The sequence below is a fragment of the Xenopus laevis genome, chromosome 1L (genome assembly GCF_017654675.1).
Source record: "Xenopus laevis strain J_2021 chromosome 1L, Xenopus_laevis_v10.1, whole genome shotgun sequence".
NCBI lineage: Eukaryota > Metazoa > Chordata > Amphibia > Anura > Pipidae > Xenopus > Xenopus laevis.
The window spans coordinates 136,458,572-136,480,256 of NC_054371.1; the positions used below are offsets into that span (position 1 = coordinate 136,458,572).

Genomic DNA, 21,685 nt, shown 5'->3' on the forward strand with positions numbered 1-21,685 from the left:
AATGACTGACTGGATTGTAAAATTATAGTATGAGCTGTTGGAGCACGGTTCTCTCGCTGAGATTTTGTTTTATTACCATCATTTTCCGTAACATATGAAACAGAAGCCATTATTATGAACCAGACCCATAAAAATCCATCTGTATTTTAGGGAAACAATAGACATTTCTCAGGAGAAATGGAGAAACAGCTCAAACTGAGTGTGATTGACACTTATACGCATTTCTTTTTTTCATATATATAAAAGGTGTTATTAATAATTACAGCGTTGAAAATGTTATTTGTAGCTCAAATTTTCCTTTTTGGCATAGTACGTGACCCCATAGCTCTATCATTGGTCTCATCTGACCACTAAATCTTTTCCCACTTTGTAAGTGGGTCACTTTAATGCTTTTTCAGAAATTCCAGACACAATTTATTTTTTGAGTAATGGCTGGTATTGTGCCACCCTTTTGTCCAGTGTAATGCAAAGCTTTTATTATGGTTAATACACACCTACAGTATGCTGTGAGGCAACGAGCAAAAAAAGAACAAAGGAAGGAGGCACCAAATACATAGAAATAACATAAAATAACCTTTTTGCTGCTATAATAAGAAACTCCTCATACCAGCCCTGGTTAGTATTCTAGTGGGCACTGCATCGTCTGCTTGCCTCCCCCAGTCACTGAAACTTTACCTTAACCATTGGAGAACAATCACCTTTTTTTCTTCAGCCACTACAGTGTTAACGGGGTGGTTCACCTTTAAGTTAAATTTTAGTATACCATTGAATTACTAATTCTAATCATCTTTTCAATTGATCTTCAGTATTTATTTTTTTTATAGTTTTTGAATTATTTGCTTTCTTCTGCTAACTCTTTCCTGCTTTCAAATTGGGGTCACTGACCCCGTCTAAAAACAAATTCTTTGTAAGACTACACATTTATTGTTATTGCTTCTTTCTGATACTCATCTTGGTATTAAGTCCTCTCCTAGTCATATTCCAGTCTCTTGTTTACATCAGTTCATGGTTGCTATGGTAATTTGGACCCTAGCAACCACATTACAAACTAGAGAGTTGCTGAATAAAAAGCTAAATAACTCAAAAACCACAAATAATAAAAAATGAAAACCAATTGCAAATTGTCTCAGAATTTCATTCTCTACATCATACAAAAAAATTCATTTAAAGTTGAACAACCCCTTTAAGTTAGCCTTGTAGAATCATTGCTGAAAGATGGGAGTCTAAGGTTAACGATATAATCACTGAGGGGGTGCCTATTAATTTAGAGTTTAGAGCATTGTCTGTATAAAATAAAAAAAAAGTTACAATCACCACTAAAGATTTTCTTAAATTATAAAATACAGTATTCCAAAAATTCATAATTCCAAAAAATAATTCTACTGCATTCCCTATATATTTTATAATAGAACAGTAAAACATTTTGTGGGACTGCTTTTGTGGGACAGTCCCGATTCTGACAGATCAGCAGTCCCGGGTTTGTTACTGAAATATCCCGACTTTCTCTTTGATCTCCTGCACTGAACAGCCAGAAAAAGATACAAAATTTCTATCTTAATTGGCTTTTGGCAGAGAGCCAAGAATAGATACTTAGATACTTTTGTAACTGTTTAAGATAAGAAAGGCTTAAAGGGCAATTCACCTTCATTTGCAAAACTGTAATAACACATAGAAACCACAGAAATGCGTTCAAACTTTCATAACCTGCCACATTTTGTAAAATGAACATGGTAATTGGGGGGGGGAGGTGTCCACAAAATAGGCATGGTCAAAAATATTTTTATCCCTTTTTCTGTTTCCAGAATGTTGGGAGGTATGGTGAATGGGTGTTTGAGAGTACATGTGGGCACTGCTTTACAATTAACCTGCTGAATTTACTGAGACTAGAGTGTTTGAGGACTATTTATTAATCCTCAAATTTATCTGGTTGATGTTTTCAAGTGGAAAACGCAATTTTTTTGCGGAAAAAAAAAATAGAATTTTTATAGATTTATTGTACCCCAAAGCTGCTAAAAATTAAAATCTGAAAATACTCTCAAACCTGTCAAGGTCTGTACAGTAGATGTCAATGGCAGATGTCGCTGAAGTTGTTTCTTGACAACGTGATCTGAGCCAGATAATCTGATAAAGTTGAGTTTTCAATCTTGTCATGACATTTTTTTCTTTAAAAATTATTGATAAATGAATGAAATAGAAGGGAGTTTGGTCGACTTTGTTTTCTTAAAAAAACTGAGTTTAAGGGGCCGATTCATTAACTTCGAGTGAAGGATTCGAAGTTAAAAAGCTTCGAATTTCGAAGTTTTTTTGGGCTACTTCGACCATCGAATGGGCTACTTCGACCTTCGACTACGACTATCGAAGGATTCGAAGTAAAACTCGTTCAACTATTCGACCATTCGATAGTCGAAGTACTGTCTCTTTAAAAAAAAATTCGACCCCCTAGTTCGGCAGCTAAAAGCTACCGAAGTCAATGTTAGCCTATGGGGAAGGTCATCATAGGCTTTCCTAAGTTTTTTTGATCGAAGGATATTCCTTCGATCGTTGGATTTAAATCCTTCGAATCGTTCGATTAGAAGGATTTAATCGTTCGATCGAAGGAATAATCCTTCGATCGTACGATCGTACTATCTGCGCTAAATCCTTCGACTTCGATATTCGAAGTCGAAGGATTTTAGTTCCTAGTCAATATAGAGGGTTAATTAACCCTCGATATTCGACCCTTGATGAATCGGCCCCTAAGTAAAAAAAAAACCCTTGACAGCATATTGGAGACTGTTTCTGTTAAAGTGAGCTAAATTCTGTTGTGTTGAACTTTTGTTGCTGAACACAAACTGTTTTCTGTTGCCATTTTACCGCTGCTGGAAAGCCCTTTTGATTTCAAAATAAATTGATTGTTTTTCCTTCACTCTGGGGTGGTCTGCATTTATGGTGCAAGTCCTGGTGTGAGCCCCCTAAACTTCACTGTAGTTTGTGTGTAAGTAAAAAAAATAGACCCTGTTTCATGCAAAGTACAAGTTGTCACATCAAGGTAATCAAAGTCTGGTCCAGGTTAGTAACCCATAGCAATAGTAAAATGTTTCCTTTAAATATCAATCTAAAAATGACCCCCCATGGGTAGGCAGTGTGGTGACTGGTGTATCTCTAAGCCCCCTCTTCTTTTATGCACTAAATCTGGTGTTGGGTTCAAGGTGAGACTGAGGGCAAACTGACAAATCAGGTACCTCTAGTGCAGTGATCCCCAACCAGTAGCTCGTGAGCAACATGTTGCTCTCCAACCCCTTGGCTATTGCTCCCTGTGGCCTCATAGCAGGAGCTTGTTTTTTTAATTCCAGACATGGAGACAAGTTTTGGTTGTATAATAACCAAACGTACTGCCAAACACAGCCTCAGTGTAGGTTGACAATCCACTACCAAATGGCCAATCGCAACACTTATTTAGCACCCCGAGAACATTTTTTATGCTTGTGTTGCTCCCTAACTCCTTTTACTTCTGAATATTGCTCAAGGGTTCAAAAGGTGGGGGATGAAGCTATCCTTATGCTTTAGCATGCCTTGGGGAAATGGGAGAAGGTGTGTAAAGAGACTGAAGACCCAGTTGCTGGTCAAGCCGAGAAGAGGTGAAGAAAGGTGTAACACGTCTGAGGGCTGCTTTTTTTTAATTATTAATCTAGTAATACAAATTATAGAGAAGTAGGAGTTTTACAGGGCTTAGTACCCTGATCTAAAACAACTAGATAGAGGGCCATGTGAGTTAGCTGAGGGTAAATGAGAGAACCCCTTAATGATCTAGGTGGTTCTGGAAGCTGGCAGTCCTGTACCTTGGATGAGTCTTACATTGGCTTTTTGCCATGTGTTATCTATAAATTGGGTAGTTTATTTGCATTAATGCTATATGCTTCACAATGTTCTCAGGGAGTAGATATTGTATCACATCCAGCTTGGCCATGCAGGCAGCTAGCTGAGGACAAAGTTTGTAAAGTACTAATTTGGCAATCCATTAAGCCTTCAACACGCTGTAGATTTTATTAAGGTCCTGGATTTTATATTTGCTTTAAAGAAAAATTAAATAAAACCATCAAAATGACACATGAAATCATATGCATTTAAATAGTCATTATGCTTTGGCATGGCTTTGCAATTTTTGTGACATCCTGGCATCGGTGCAATTACGCTAAGCTTTTCATGTCATGACTCATAAGCATCTAATATGAGGCAACTGTGGCTGATGTCCATTATTGCTGACACATCCTTTTAATTTTTCTTAAGTAAATAGGAATATATTTACAGTATTTGCTGGCTAGCAACTCTTTGCCTTTACATTTCCATATTGATTAATTCAGGTTTATTTAATTTGCAACAGCCAATCTGTTCTTATAAATCTCCTTCTGTCATTTGACCATACTCACATCACTGGTTTGAACAGTGAAACCTACACTTCTGCGGTTAACTTGGGGCCTTTTTGAGCAAAGTCAGTCTTTCCTCAGTGCTTTGTTTTCCATCCAGTGTGGAATGCCAAAATGAACAGAATGTTCATGCGGTCTGGGGATATTTTTTTGCGGCTATGTGTGGTTGTTAGATTGTGTATGAATCCTAGATTGTGTTTCATCAAAACACTAGAAATTGACTCTATGATAAATAGAATAAATACCTTGCCGTGACGCAGAAGAATAAATAGCCAAATTTGTCACCGTGAGACTCTAAGGACACAAAACATTAAATAAAATATTATTAAATAAGCAACATATCCTTTTTCATTGCAATAGCAAGGCATGGTTCCCTTTTGGCCCTCTTGAAATTTAACCTTCAAAGCCCAGTTTATAAAAAAAAAACAAGATTATAAATATCCTATATTTAGAAAGCATTGTGATTATTCCAATTCCAAAGAACTTCTCGGTTTTCTGGGATCTCTAATAATTGCTTTCCTTTGTGAGTATCAAATAATGTAAAATCATGAAACCTGAGTGATAGTCACAGCTGCTAATTTAGTTATGATTTTAAAAACATGTACAATACTCTTTCATGGGATAAAAAGAAAACATCAAAAAAATAAAATGATATACTACCATCATACACTTGCAAAATGGCAGGGGCTCAGTTGCATTGGATAGGAGGTGGGTTACCTGGGCGTGACAATGCGGGCATGGCCTAAATGCCCAGGAGTCTAAATATTAGTTAATGCATTCTTCACTGAAAATTAGGATAACAATAATAAAAATTGTTTCACTTTAATTTTAAGAAAATTATAGTGAGGGTTCTGCCTGTATAATTCATGGTTCACATGGTTCAGTCTACTAATTTTTAATCTTGTGTTAAGGACGATAATTCTGATATTTTTAGGACAGGAGTGCTAGATTTCTCTCTTTTGAATTTGTTCTGTTTTTGATTTAAACTAGATTTCCATGACAGTTAATTTTCAGATTCCCAGAATTTACATTTCATACTTAGCTGACTGATTACAGAGACAAACTCTTTATGGATGTTTTCTCTGTGCCTTTTATTCCCTTTCTGTTGGCGAGCTAGTCAATAATATACTCAATGGGAAACATTTTGTCTTGAAGAAAAGACTGACACATCCTTCTTGCGATGTTGTACAACTCCACAAGGGGTTATCTGTTTTTTCACAAGATTTGTTGAGCTTGTATGTGTGTTGGAATTTCCATTATTATATTATCTATGTCTGTTACTTGATATGTTCGGATTCCAAGAGAATTCACATGAACATACTAAGGTATTTATAGCATTGCAGTCTACTAGATTTTCTAAATGAATTTGCAATGTATTCATGCAGGGCTTACATTTTTTTTCATACAAATGTATATGAGCGTTAACTTTCATTTTATTAAATGCCAGTTCAAATCAAAAACTTAAAATCCCCTGTGAGCTGTGTCATATTTGCAGGACAATCCCATATGAAACAGTCCATTGCAACAAAAAATCTTCAACTTAAGCTACTGCTTATTCTATGTCAGAAACCAATGGGTGGACTCAATAATTGGGTCCCTAAACTGCTAAGGTTGGGTCCTTTGATTTCATTGAATACAATGCTGTGACTTCCTACAACAGAAAATAGGGATGCACCGAATCCACTATTTTGGAATTCGGCTGAACCCCTGAATCCTTTGTAAAATATTTGGTCTAATACCAAGCTGAATCCCAATTTGCATATGCAACTTAGGGACTGGAAGGGGAAAAAGAGAACCAAGCACTGTAAGTTTTTTACTTCCTTGTTTTATGATGAAAAGTCACGATATAAGATTTCTGATTAGGCCAGGCATAAAGATTCAGGTGAATCCGAATCCTGCTGAAAATAGGCCGAAACCTGGCCGAAAGCTGAACCGAATCCTTGATTCAGGACATCCCTAATAGAAAATAATTTTTAAACTTAGGTTCAAAGCTGATTCTCATGATTCACAGGTTTAATCTTAACCCTAAAAAAATGTTCTATTTTCTAATAAGTTTCCTCTTAGGGAAGGCAAAAAGCAACACATACTTGTACTTACTATACATGTGGAAAAGCAACACCTTCTGTAATTTTTTCAGCAGGAGTGTTTGTAAAACTGGAAAGTACACAAACATGGTAATTGAACCTTGGAAGAGCAGTGATTTCACTGTATTGTGCAAAAGCTCAATGCACTAATGCAGAGTCACAATTATCAGAATAATCATATTTAGCTGATTTTAGGGTCTTTCTTCCTAAAACATGTATGCCACTGAGCATTACATGTGAAGTGTATATAGTCTATTTGTGGAAAGGTGGGGAATAGGGATGTGTGTATTTACTATTTTATTTGTGTAGTTCTCAGTGAGAAACAAGCAAAAAAAACACTAAACCACAGAGGAAATATAAACACTCTTTCGGAATGATAGCAGTGGTACGTTTTCCAGAGATAGCAAGCTCTTTGGTTATAAACGGGTTATACACAGAGATGCAGATGCAGAGATGGTTTTATTCATTGCATATATCGTTCAGTGCATAACAGAAAGATGGTACAATAGAGCGTATGCCTGCTATACCATGAATAGAGGTAATCTAGCAAAGTAGGACACTTTGTGCAAATTTATTATAGTTTGCCCTTTAGACACAAAAGCTTTAGAAAGAGGTTTTGTCCAGAACCCATGGCTTCCTTCTAATGTTTAGAAGAATCTTGCACTCATCAGTACTGCCCTTGTTAGTAGATGAGATGCTTGGGTACAATCGCTTGTTTGGTATTTAACCAGTATAGCAAAATCTTGAAGTCTGTTGAACCTTATATTCCCATCCTAGATTCAAGATATTTGTCCTCAGGGTTAACTGGAACTGTGGATGTAGGGAGAGAGTGCTTTTAATTTCAAGGGTCAGGAGCTGGGGGAACACTATAAATATTTCCTTCCTAAGCAGTCACCATATTGTAGCAGGTCATTAGTTTAAAGGAGACTTTTCATTGAAGGAGCTCATTCAGCTGTCGACTTGATGAGTAAGCTGATATATCTAGCAAGGCTACATACAACCTGAATACAGTATTTGAGAGATTGTTTATTTAATTTCATAAAGTGTTTTTAGATAGCATCTTGTGGGAATCTGTTGCAAGGTAAAATAATGGAGCCAGCTTTGTTTCTAAAAGGATTAAAGAGTTAAATACTATGTGAGGTTTAAAGAAGTGTAAAAAAAGAATCAAGAAATTATTTATATTGCATGAGTCAAAGATTTTTTTTCTGTTTTGTGGTTCAGATCCCTTGTTGCAGTCCTGTCTGTTAAAAGGCATCAGAATGAATTATGCACAAGATTGCCTGAATACCTAATTCTGTCTGTACTTGGAAGCATCATGCTTTACAGCTGTAGCAGTGCTTGGGCAATTTCATATGTTTTTTCATCTGTAAGTGGCTTTAAAGTGACCTCTTAGAACATCTTACAGCTAATGTGCAATCGTCCAGCATCCGTTCTATGAAAATTAGGTTGCTACCCAACTCTGTCTTTATATTTCACCATGGAAATTCTGTTTTTATTGTATTAGTTAGTAAATATTTGCAATTATGCCCCTTTATACATCCTGCTGGTTTGTTTACTCGCAAAGGCTTGTGAATATCCGGGAGGAGATGTGGGTAGTGAGTAAGGGGCACCTTGGAAATCTGGCCTGCACCCTCCTGCAGGGGCCTGGATGGAAATGATAAGCATATTGGTTAGTGCACTGTTTGCATTTCAGAACAGCCTGTGCACCAACTTTGCATGCTGAACATCAAGGTCTACTAAGGAGAAGCTCAAGCTTCCAAAGTAGGGCTGAGATGGGTAGGAAAGGTAAATGGCTCCACAGTAACCATGTGAAAAGCCAAGACATATATTAAGGTCATGCATATGCTGCCTGTGTTGGGTAAAATAGCTCCTCTTGTGGTGTATTCACCTTCTGAACCCGTCCCAGTTCGGCTTTAGTATCATATTGATTGTTCTTTTCTGTAAATCGAACGTTTTGCCTAATAAAGTTATGGGTTTTTTTTACATAATGAACTCCTGGTGTCCATTGGGGTACCACAACAACTCACTATAAAAAGTCATCAAGCTTTCAATTATATATTTTGATAGTTTGATTCAGGGAGAAAAAGTCTGATGTAAACTGACACACCTGAAACATAGATATCATGGTAAAGACTGGTAGACATGGAAACACTAGAAGCCTTATAATTAGCATTTATAAACCTTCTGATCCTTCTATTCATGTTATAATTAAATGTGAAAGAGCCTTCTGGTAACTGATCATTTATTATTCCATCAAGAACTAAGAGAAATTAACAGGTCATGTATGCATGATTAGCAACTGATATTAAAAACTATTTTATGTTTACCAATGGGCCAAATACCAGTAAAATGTGCTGTTTGTTTTTTACTGGTCCATTGGCAATAATTATTTTCAGTAATTATTGAAATATGGTACCACATTAACCTGCAAAACCATGTAATATCTGTGGCTGCAGCTGCCATGCATGGCAGGAGCACCTCAATAAAACTGGAACCAAGGCACCCAGGCAAAAGTCATCTGGCCTGTTAACCTGTTTCTGCATCAAGGGAGGAAGTGTAATAAAGCAATATCAAGTATCACTTTAATTAAAGTAATAATAACAGTAATTATTAAAAAGATCTGGAATATGTAGTGTATTATAGTTCAAATGTTGGAATGAACGCTTCTTTTCTAGAAGCACATACAATTTATATTTTTTCCTGTGTAAAAAAAAGCTGGAAGCAGAATATTAGTTTATATATATATATATATATATATATATATATATATATATATATATATATATATATGTATATATATGTGTGTGTATATATATATATATATATATATATATATAAATATATTATGGAAGAAACAAAATGGTTCATCAAGATTTTTATTCACACAGCTGGATGATATCCAAATTATACATTCTGCAAAGTGGGTTATTACAAGTGTGTTCTTTTTATTCAAAACCTTTAAATAGCTACATCATTTTACTCCTCCATTATTGATTACCGCCACACGCCACGATAATAACATCAGGCCAACCCAGTGTCAAAAAATGATGCCAGATATTATGTAATGGATTTTTTGCCACTAAACAAACACAGTATTTCTGAAATCCCAGCTGATCCTGGTGTTAAACTAACGCTACGCATTGAATATGAATTTTTAGCAATCTGTGATTAGTTAGACCTCTTTTTTTTTCTAATCACATATCTTGGCACTATGCGTTTTACATGAATTACTTCCATATTAATTGTTTCAGGAGCACTTTGCTTCAGATATAAGCCACTTGCTATGATTTTAAATTCAAAATGTTTGTATGCTATAAAAAAGAAAAGTTCAGACACTACACTGATTGAATGCATGATATAATTTATTTCGGTAAAGCAAAATATATAAAATGGAACAAATTAAGATAACAGAAGAAAAATTGTTACACTGTAGCTAGGGTATCGATGCCCACTAGTTTATGCTAACATTCATTCTTGACATACTGTAAGCATTAGTCGCTTTGAGTGTGTATACTTAAACCATGGATGGGTATTGTTGTATGTTCCATCTCTAGAGAACCAGCAAATCACACCAGAGAAAGGTAGAGGGGTTTATAGGCATTGCAGTTCTGTTTACATGTACACTACTCTATAGTTTTGGCTATTTAAAAACATCCCTTGGTTGCTGGGCTATAATTAAACATTTTTAGTAGGGCATAGGACTTGCCATTTCTGACAATTCTTCTCTTTCTGGAAATGAAAAAATAAAAACATATTGATCTGGCTAAACTGAGTGTTTAAGGTATAGAGGATCTTTCTTTAATTCGGAACTTCATACCTTTAGTCTACTAGAAAATCATGTAAACATTAAATAAACCCAATAAGCTGGTATTGCCTCCAATAAGGATTAATTCTATTTTAGTTTGGCTCAAGTACAGGCTACTGTTTTAATATTACAGAGAAAAGGGAAATAATTTTCAAAAAAATGGGATTATTTGACTATAATGGAGACATAGCTTTCTGGATAATGGGTTTCTGCATAACGGATCCCATACCTGTATACATCTTTAATAATGTTTCAGCTTTTTAGGACTACAATGCCTGTTTGATTTGTGTAGAATTTTAAGATATTTACGTATACCGTAAAAGGAATAATAATGTTAACACTGATTATTGGAAAAACTTGTTTTGGGAGCAAATAGAACAGCTCAACCAGAACGTTATGGCTAAACCATATAAAGAAAATATGTAAAAAAGCTAACCTACAGGGTACTGTTCACTTATTTGCTTGTAGGTTGGAATGTGTTAGTGATTTATCATCATATGGTATAAGATAGTGGGGCTCATTTATAAACAATGGGCAAATTTGCTCCTGGGCAATAACCTATGGCAACCAATCAGATGATTGCTTTCAGTGTTCAACCTGCAGCTGACTGAAAAGAGCTAGTGACTGATTGGTTGCTGTGGGTTACTGCCCAGGTGCAAATTTGCCCAGTGTTTATAAATAAGCCCCACTATTTTTGGCAAAGACATTGAATAAAGACATTGAACTGTATCTACAACATAGTATTTGTGACTAAAAAAACTAAGAAGCTGTTCTAGCTTGTGAAATCCTATGGAAATGGTAAAAGAATTTTATTTAATTACCTAACACTCCCTTACACTCTAATTTCATATCTTTTCCCACTGAATGACCGAATGATTCAATTCTTGCATCTGTGCGGGAACATGAATAATAGTTTTTAACCTTCTTTTGGGAATACAAGCCAACCAACCATAAAATTACAGTAATTTATTAAACCATGTGGACAGTTACAATAAATTTATTCTTCCTCAAGTGTGATTTTTCATTAGCTTTCATTTGTGGCACTAATGAAAAACCTTAAAAAAGATATATATTACCAAAAAGCATTTATGATCCTTTTTAATTTTCAGCATTTGGAATGGCCTGAATAATATATACTTCACCTGATTCCTGATTTTACAGTATTTAACTATTTATTTTAACAATGCAATAATTACATATATTATATATCTATAATTGATATATTATATATCTACAGTATATACCATAATTATAATGGGAAAATATCTGTGCCAACCATAGTTTATCACAAACATTAGAAGGGTTTTTTATTAAGGGGTTATTTATCAAAGGCTGGGTTTGTCAGGTTTTTGCTATCTTAAATAAACTCAGAACTCGTATGTTTGCTTATTTCTGAAAAATATGAATTTAAAAAAACTCGATAGAATTCAGTCGGGGGAAAAAAACTTGAAATTCCAAATAGATGAATGAATTATAGGCGGAAAGAACAGAAAACAATGAAGGTCAAAAACACCTTTGAATGGTTTGAGGGATCTCTACCATTGACTTCTACATGACCTTGATAGGTTTTAGCTGGAGTATTTTCGGATATGGGCTTTTAGCAGCTTGGGGCCTAAAAAAACTAGAAAAATTAGAGTTTTTTTTAACTACCCTAGAAAAACTAAATTTTTTTGGGGAAAAACACAACTCTACCTAAAAAACTGGAATGTTTTGAGGTTTTTTTTGCCCTGAAGCTGCTAAAAGCCCAAATCCAAAAATACTCCAGCTAAAACCTATAGAGGTCACTTAGAAGTAAATGGAACGGGTCCCTTTAACCATTTGAAGATGTTTTTTGCCATCATGATTTTGATTTGGAGTTTTGTGCTCAAAAACTTGATCAATTCGAGGTATGCATGTTTTTTTAGCATATAACTTGATCGATTAGAGTATTCAAGTTTTTCCGTGATTGCATTCAGCCAAGTTGTGAGTTTATTCAAGATAGAAAAAAATCTTACAAACTTCACAAACTCGACCTTTCAATAAATATCCCCTCTCTACAATGACAGGGAATTTGACTCACTTGTATAAGTAGCAAATCCATGTATTAATTTTTCTATCTCAATAAAAGGAGATTTTAAGATTATAAGCAATGAATAAGTTTGCACGTTAGGGGGCCATGTTAGACCCTGTGGCAGTACCTTTGTGCTGTAAAGAAAAGGTTTGACGAAAGAGAAAATAATTATGTGTCAATGTAATTTGCAACACAGTAATATATTTTTGCTTACTGTATCTAAAAAATACTACGTTACTGACTTTCTCTTAAAAGGGTATTTAATTTTTTTCATTGTGTTTCTTTACTGTATTAAAGAATACACAGTTTAGTTCAGAATGGGCAAACATAGATCAGACACTCACTGCTTTAGCATCTAGAAGGTCCAGAATAACGGTAAGACATTTTATAAAAAGAAAACTATCCTACTTTCATTGCACTGTATGAATAGAGATCACATTTATCTTTTTAAAGAGGGGTAAACTGTTGTTACCAATGAGAGGTCAAATGGATCGGGACTTTAGATACTATGGCCCTTCAATGATTTAATAAAAATATTGGCTTATTTCATCTGTGTAAATGTAATCTTTAATGTAAGATCATGCTATGAAGATATATATTCATATTTAACGTTTATATGGCCATATACCCCATATACCTTATTTTCTTGTATGTATCAATGCATTATAACCCAATGTTTGCTTAATAATTATTAGTGCTTTAAATGATTTTGACAATACTATCATATCATATCATCTCAGGTATGAATTTTGGAAAAAAAAAAAGTATTTTTAATGGTATTTCCAGAAATGAAAGACGCTGAGTTGAAATTAATTGCTTGTTACAGGTAAACAATTATGCATAGTAAAAAAAGTGAACTTAATGTTACTCATAAATAGCATATATCTGCTTTCTAGCTAAGGTTTGCAGTGTTGGATGTAAGTTAAAATTTGGAGAGCTTGTGCTCAGATAAAAAGTAAAATTTCCCATCAAGGTGAAATTTCTACTGTGTTAGTCAAGTTAGGGGGGTCCTATTATAGAGGCAGTGCCCCTTAGGGGTTGGAATTTGCAGCTTTATGTAATACTGATCTCATAGATTAGAATGTTACACATTCGATATAAACATTTTGCGTTCATTGCAAGCTTGCAAATTGGTAACAGGCTTTTTCTTTAAGGATAATAGTTTATGTTGCCCCGAAAAGCTTGCTGTCTACTCCATTTCAATATACAGTATATTGAAATGCAATAGTTTCTTTTTAACCAAATTTATATTTTCGTACGTTGAATTGTTTTTTTTCATCTACATTACGACTGATAATGGGTGCTAATGGCTGCTTCATACAAAGTGAAAACACTGTAAACAAAGTAGACTTTACAAGTGCTATTTTCAAAGTCTAACATGGTTTCTGACAGAGTGGTTTATGGATTTTTCAATAATATATAATTCAAAGGCTGTGCGATATTCACACAGTTTGCTAACTCCAAAATTTGGTTTCCTTTTTCAGTGCTAACTTTTTAATCATCAGGTAGTGCGATTTCTCTGTAGAATGATGAACTCACACACACACACATACACACAAGTCTGGCAGCTATAGGATGTGTGAAATCCCACAGTAAAGTGAAAAGGGGCTATTTTTTTTTGTAAAGAAAATGCTGTGATGGCGTTTCTGTAGTATTATAAATGTATGAGTCACGGTAGGTCACAGTGGCTTCCCTCTAATGGCTGATTTTAATTCATTTACTGCCTAACATTATTCTTCATTTTGCTATGAGCACATTTTGTACAGTAGTGGTGCAATGACTACTAATTTGAATCCAATGAATTACAAATAGGAACACATAGGGACATTTTCTGAACAAAAAAAAAAAATCAAGACTAGCAGTGTTCATACTCTTTATTTGTTATTTATGGGGATTTATTTTCATAATATGAAAAACTTACCGTAGGTAGGCAGAGTTAGGTGTCAATAAAACGATTTGTGCAACCTAATATGAAACAAAAGATCTTCAGCCGAAGTAATCGCCTAGGAAAATTATTTATTAAGGTTCGAATAGTAAATTTGAATTTTCAAATTGAATTTTCAGTCAAAATTGAGTTGGAAAAAATCTAACTCGATTAGGTTGCCACCTAAAACCTGCTGAATTCATGTAGAAGTCAATGGCAGAGGTCCGGTGACCCATTTGAATGTGTTAATAGCTTTCCTGACATTCAAGTTTTTTTCAGAGAAAAAACTCTAATCCAGTTCCGTTCAAATTCGGTTCGAATTCAAGTTTTTGGGTCGGTAATATTCATTTTTCTTAAATAAGATGCTATCACTCAACGTTTGATAAATCTGCTCCAACAGTATATGTATATCTTCAACAATTCTTCTATCTGATATGATTGGGGATAGTATTAATGAATGGGTACGTCAAGTAGTGGTTCTAGATAATGTGATCTAGGAGTCCACAATGTTCCAATGACATAAGCCTGCTCAAATACCCAGCATGGGGAAATGGCAAAATGTAAGATACCATTTTGAAAATCATCTCTAAAGGCTGGTGAAATGTGTTTATTTAATATGATTATCTCTTGGACATACCTCCAAATGTAATTATTAAAAGGCCAGTGCCATGGTTTCTGTCATAATAAGAATATTTCCCTCACTTAAATAATAATGCATTTCTATTTTCTCTCAGTGGTAGATTTTAACAGAAACTACAAAACAACCTCTAAGAGCACATTTTCTGTATCTCCATCTCTGTTCTAGCATCAAAGTCATTATATAGCAGTTGGCTCGGCTACGCTTGCACAGACACAAATCAAGTCCGACAGAACTGATGTCTTATGGATGTTGCTGCTATTTGAAATGCTGGCATGAAGATGGTTATGAAGATAGGGGTGAACTGGTGCCTTCAGCACATGCCATGCTATAATTTCTGTTGCTTTCATTTATTTCGGTTGTACAGTGTGGGATATCAAAGGATAAATGGCACAGTAAACATACTATCTCTGCATATTGCTGCTTGCATAGAGGTTTAAATTGTAGGTAACACCTGTTTTAATCACTTAATACCTATAACAATACATCAAACTGCTGTAGTGACACAGAAAACAGAAGCATGTGGTAGACCCACTAGCACTAACTGAACATTTTGGTTCAGTGAAACAAGCTTGAAAATCAGGTGACAGCACAGCCCATTTACAAAAGACCCTATCTAAGGAGTCAACAAGTGCATCTGATAAAACAAACATTTTTCAAGACCTCACTTTGCAGTATTTTTGACACCTAATGGGGAGGAGGCATTATACAATCTGCATGCATGGTGTCTTCAGTGTCTGAGCCTTATTGGCTGGCATTTTTAGTCTTGCATGTGTCATGTCCTGGCATATTCCCAGAAGAGGACCTAATGCTCTGTAATGTGTATTAGTAGAAATGTTGTACAAAGAATATTCCAGAAGCACTTTGAAATGGTTTTTATTTGTGTTGCCAACCAGGCAGGGGAAATCTTGTGTGACTTGTGAAGTGGTGGAACCACTGCTACATGTCTTCATAGCAATAAAGGATATGCAGGGACAATGCCTATTACTACAACTCTACTTGTTAATTCTCTTTACATTTACCCCAACATATTCTATTATGTTAATAAGCTGAACTGGGTATAAAGCTTTCAACCTGCAGATCAAAACAGATCCTTGCTTGTTATTATAAGTGCTCCATGAAGTCAGGCATGCAAAGAAATGCATAATGTATAGTGCCAAAATGATCTATCTATCCACTGTGCCAGGAGATAATGCAGCCATGGCTGATTGCACATTGAGGTTTTGTACTCTGTGGTATGTGGATACCTCAGCAACAAGCTAGATCATGAAACAATTCTAAGACAAGGAGAAGATGAAAACATCATAGTGATATTACAATAAAATCACAACTTCATTAAAGACCAAGATTAAAGTGAGCCCAGCTTTGACTGGCTATTACAGTATATAATGTAATTAATTTTTCACAACTATACAGGCATTCCTAATTGCAAAAATACACTATGCTAGTGGTGCTGTATTTTTCCAGCCCACTTTAACCTATTTTATTGTGCTTAATAAAGAGAATAAACCATTATGAAGCGCAGATGTGTTGTTGATTTGGACAGGGTTATACTATACAGGCAACCTTGTTGCAGTGCTTTTGATGTAAGGGGTGGTAAAATTAGTGCCTACACAAGTGCTTTCAGATCTATATAGGGTTGGGACAGACACCCCAGTAATATAAACACTGAATTTGCATTTTGGAATAATTTAGTCCCCTATTTTAAACTTAAAGAATATAAAAATTCACCATAACTGGCATGACTAGTGTGTATATAGATACATGGCTGCAAGATAAAAGTATCCTTTGATAAAAGTATTGTCAGAGGTGACTTTTAATAGGCATATTTTAAAGTAGGGGGGTATCTTAATTCTGTAAATGTACACTTTTTTTGTGAATCATGTGGCACAAGTGGCAGGAATTAAGCACTGATTGTAAACATCACAAAGCTCTGTTATGATATATTTTTCAGGTTATTCATATCTGTTGTGTATTGTTAATCTAAAAGTGGCATTGAACTACACTTCTAGTAATGCTCAACACCTGAAGGAAAGAGGAGTTGTTTTTCAACTAGATTAAATTCTTTTTGGAGATGTTCTATATTGGGGATTGTAATTCAAGGACTGCGGCATTGGTTCTGGTTAACCAGCACTGAACTAGAGAATCAAATGAAGAGAAATGTGTTTGTTTCAATATTTTATTCCCATATTGTACAATGCTGTTTTGTTTCTAGTAAAGTGATCAGCGTGTCCCTTGGAGGCATATAAAATGAACCATAAAGCTAATGGACCATGTTATGTGACATACGGTATACAGTGCATTACTGACCAAAATATATAGGTATCAATTGGTGCAACAACTGCTACATAACAAGATGGTGAGTGAAAGAAACTCTCTTATCTGAGGAATCTCTCCATTGCAGTGGTATATCTTTATAAAAGTAAAAGGCACTGAAATGATCTGCACATTCGCACATTGGACTTTTGCCCGCAAATAACGGAAAATTGCTATAGATTGTGGGAATGCTTAAGAGTGACCAGGGGACCGTGCCCAAAATCTGGTAACTCCCGAAAAAAATGGGGAGGGCAGAGGTTGACAGCTGTAACTGAAGAGGGACACAAAAGGCAATTTCAAGCTGGGACACTAAGGGGGTCATTTATCAAAGGTCGAGTTTATGAGGTTTTTTTCTACCTCAAATAAACTCACAATTCAAATGTTTGCTTATTTATGATGAATTAGAATGCAAAAAACTCAATTGTATGCAATCAGGGAAAACTCTAAATTAATTGAGTTATGGGTGAAAAAAACCTTGAATAGCTAAAATTAATTGAGTTTTTTAGCGCAAACCACGGAAAAAAAACCTGAAAATCATGAAGGCTTTTAGCCTTTAGATGGTTCCAGGGACCTCTGCCATTGACTTCTACATGACCTTGACAGGTTTTAGCTGGATTATTTTCAGATTTGAGCTGTTGGGGGCAGAATATATCTTGAAAAATGTGAGATTTTTACTGAAACTACCCTCAACAAACTAAAATTTTTCGGGAAAAACACAACTGGACCATTGAACAATACAAAATAAGATCTAAATGCTTACTTTAACCAAGGCTATTGGCCCTTTGTGTATCTGCTCTATGTGTTTTGAATGGGTTTCTTTCCATAATTATCCCACAATGAAAAACATACTGTTAGGTTTTTGATGAAACTGGCCCTATTTTGTGAACCTATAGTAGAGAAGTTAGATGGTAAATTGTCAGCCAGTGCCATGCAGGCAGCTTAGTCAGATTTAGCTACTTGTGTTATAATGTTGGACCCACTCCAGTGTTCTAGTAGCTGAACATGTGGGACTGCTAGCTGTTGGACAATCCTTCTGGATGTCTCTAATGACTTTAGCCAATATTCCAGGCATTTGGTGTGCCAACAAATATCATAAACATTTGCCTGCGGTGTGTTCTGGTAAGTTTCTTTTGGAACTCACCCATCTCTGGCTATAGATCAGCTTTGAAATGTATCTCAGCATATCTGGTGGGGGGCAGATTCTCTGTAAGGCATTGCTTAATATGTTGGCACTATATATTACATTACCCAGCAATTTTATTACTCTCACACAAGCGGTTATCAGTCAAACAAATGCTCAATCTCTTACCTATTATTATTAACATGTATTTTTAGAGCGCCAACATATTGCGCAGTGCTGACCTAGATTTTATAAAGCATGTTGATATTTTTCCACTGTTTCCAGAATGGAAATTCTCCCCCTGTTTGTGCGCTTTAATGTTTGTCTGCATTTTGTTATTTTATCTTTTGAATTGATGTGACAGAGCTGCAGGTTGCCACAGCCATATGAATATAGTCCGGATATTGCTTTATGCCAATAAATGCTGAATGGCTATGAAATCCATTTAGGATGTGTCTGATAATGTTAACACCCAGGACTTATGTAATGGATTAAACGGATACATCCTTTACTAAAATGACAGCTAATTATGATGATAAATTATTTGGGTGATGATCTGACCAGGGAGGAAACCATCTGGGAATAGGCTGCTTTAATATGGAGAAACGTTGTAGCACTGCCGCCAACATGTTTCTTGGCATTATGAATATTGGCAAAGATGCAACGTTTTAATGTGCTTTACTCGGTAATGTAAAAAGGCAAAAAAAAATAAATAAAATTGAAAATTCACATGTGTAGTTTGTCACACTGATCTGAATCCTTACTGGGAGATAAGAGCAGGCAGTGTCTGCAAAATGTAAGCTCTGATGAGGCGGTACGTGAATAGGTTTGTGTTGATGCTTTTCTATTTGTAGTGTCACATATCTCTGTAGGTTGTTTTTTTCCCTTTATACAATACTGTTAAAAGTGTCTGCATTTTAGAATTATAACAGAAAAACAATTATTCACAGGTTATTTGAGCAAACAGTGTTGGTCTTATCTGTGCCTTTTCTTTCCCTTCTTTTTTTAGGCTGTGAACATTCTGCTTTTGAAACATCGAAGTGGGCAGAAACACAGCTTGTGAGCCAGTGAAATCAAGGCTTCCAAAGCATGCAGGTGCCAAGCTGTCAGACCATGAACATAGCAAGGCCAGTGGTGGTACTTCTGTGCTTCCTACTGCATGCTGGTGCTGAAAGTAAGTCCTACTCTTTCTTCTATTTTCAGGTCCTGACCATAATGAGCAGTTTTGTTTTCGGTTGGCAGCAGTTGCGGGCCTTTGAACAGGCCTCTGTTTGACTGAATGCTAAAACACTGTGGGATCCTCACTGGCTGAGAGCCAGTACCTGAAAGAGAATATTTATGAGCTGCCTTCACCATTTTCTGGTCACAAAAAAAAAAAAAACTCTACTGTCCTTATAGACTACAATTTTCCTGCTTTTGTTTACTGCACTAAATAGATTAAATACTAGGCAGATAAAAAGGGGGGCATATACAAAATTAGACCTAAACTCATTTACTCATTTTACCATTTAACAACAAAGAAATGAGATTTAGCTCATATGTACATGGAGTAGTGCCTCTGCTATCTTTTAAAACTGCGAAGACTAAACAATATAACTTTGAGGCCAATTAAGATTCCAAAACATTTGAAGATGCTATTGCAGCTGTTTCAATGAATTGTTTCTAACAGCTGCAGGCAAACGAAGGAGAGCAAAGCATTAGTGGATATCTAAGGATATTAATGGGGACACAGTAAAAGGCATGCCAGCATTTTATTATTCTAGGGATTAGCAACTGCTTTTAGCTTTGAAGCTGTGGGATTTATTATTTTTTATTTTAAAATACTGGTTTCCATCAGCCTGTCACTGGTGCAGTGGGTGCTGTTGAAGAGGTTGAAATTGATTTTATATTACTATATCATTTGTCTCATTAAAACCTACTATGCTACTGTACATAACGTTTTTCCCTAGGTCTTGTAACCCATGATAACCAAGATTTTTTTTTAGTATTCTAAATGCAGTATACCTATAAATCTTCTGATGGGGGGGGGGCAAAATATTTGCATTTGTTGCTACTTTACACTAAAGGTCACTAATGTAATTTACTTGTAAAATAGAACAAAAATGTTTCAAGTTCAAACTTGTGTACCCTTGCATACATATTTGATCCAGTTCACTTTACAGTTCAATTTAGATTTATTTTTAAGAACTGTGACCCCCCCATGCATATCTCTTATATGTCATTTCCACCTTTTGCCAAATTGGTAGTATGGGTTCCTTCTCTGGAAATTTGATATCCAGAAAGCTCAAAAATTATGGAAAGGCCATCTCCCATAGAGCCCATTTTAAGCAAATAATTCAAATTTTTAAAGAATAATCTCCTTTTTCCCTCTGTATGATAAAACTGTACCTTGTACTTGATGGTAACTAAGCTGCATGAATCCATTTTGGTGAAAATAAAAAAAAAACTACTGGGTGATCCAAATTATGGAATTATGGAATTATCCCTTATCCAGAACCCTTATCCAAACATTTCAGATAATAGATCCTTTATCTGTACTTTCCAAAAGAAGCCCTTTTGCCAATATAGTCATGTAACAAAAATGTTTGGTTTTATTATATAAATGATTAAAATAAGCAAATAAAATGGGCACCCCTTGGTTTCAAAAAGTTAAATAGACAGTGTTTCAAAACGTCAAATATAAAATCTATTTACTGTAATGTTTTGGTAACATGGCCACTTAAAACACATGCCTTATAGTAGCATTACCTCCCTCCTTGCCCAATGGTCCTGTTTAAAGCAGGACAGTGCTGAATCATAGGGATGAAACTTATTGAAAAATGGTATTAGATTAGTAAATAAAGTGATTGTTATATTTTGGGAGGTATGTAGTAAATGGATCTTGTGTCTTTTGTAGCTTTTGCTATTAGGAGTTTAGATTCTTTTCTTGACGTTAGCCCTTTTATCACATTGCATATTATACATTTTAAGTAGAACTGATTTCTCCCTTAGACTCACTTCCATGGTCCAGCCAGCAAAAGGTGAATGCCAAACATTTTAGTATGTTTCAGTCCTTTCATGTAGGGCAGTAGATTCTTGCTACTCCACTTCTATTCTGCAAGGCTGTGATTATAAACATCACATAGGCTTTAGCACATTAGCAACATCACATTTACCCAAGTCTTTAGTTCTGGAAGAATTAACTGTACTGAAACAGTTATCTTGTGGCATAAGTGTGACAGGTAGCCCAGAAACTATAGATATTTGCTTTATTTTCTTAATACTATTATTACACACAAAATCATATTCTGAATATGTATGAGAGCTGTCTTGCATTACACAATAATATAAATCTGGGTCTGAAATA

The 21,685-nt window shown here is 35.3% G+C and overlaps 1 protein-coding gene across 42 annotated transcripts in view; it reads left to right on the top strand.

The window, feature by feature from the left end:
• ptprd.L (protein tyrosine phosphatase receptor type D L homeolog) overlaps positions 1 to 21,685 on the top strand; it is a 955,323-nt gene that overhangs the window by 763,311 nt on the left and 170,327 nt on the right. For all 42 annotated transcript variants that reach the window (XM_041563903.1, XM_041563907.1, XM_041563920.1 and 39 more), the window contains one exon: positions 19,349 to 19,513. In XM_041563903.1, the coding sequence (XP_041419837.1) occupies positions 19,429 to 19,513 (85 nt within the window). In that variant the 5' untranslated portion in view covers positions 19,349 to 19,428. The remainder of the gene's footprint in view (positions 1 to 19,348; positions 19,514 to 21,685) is intronic.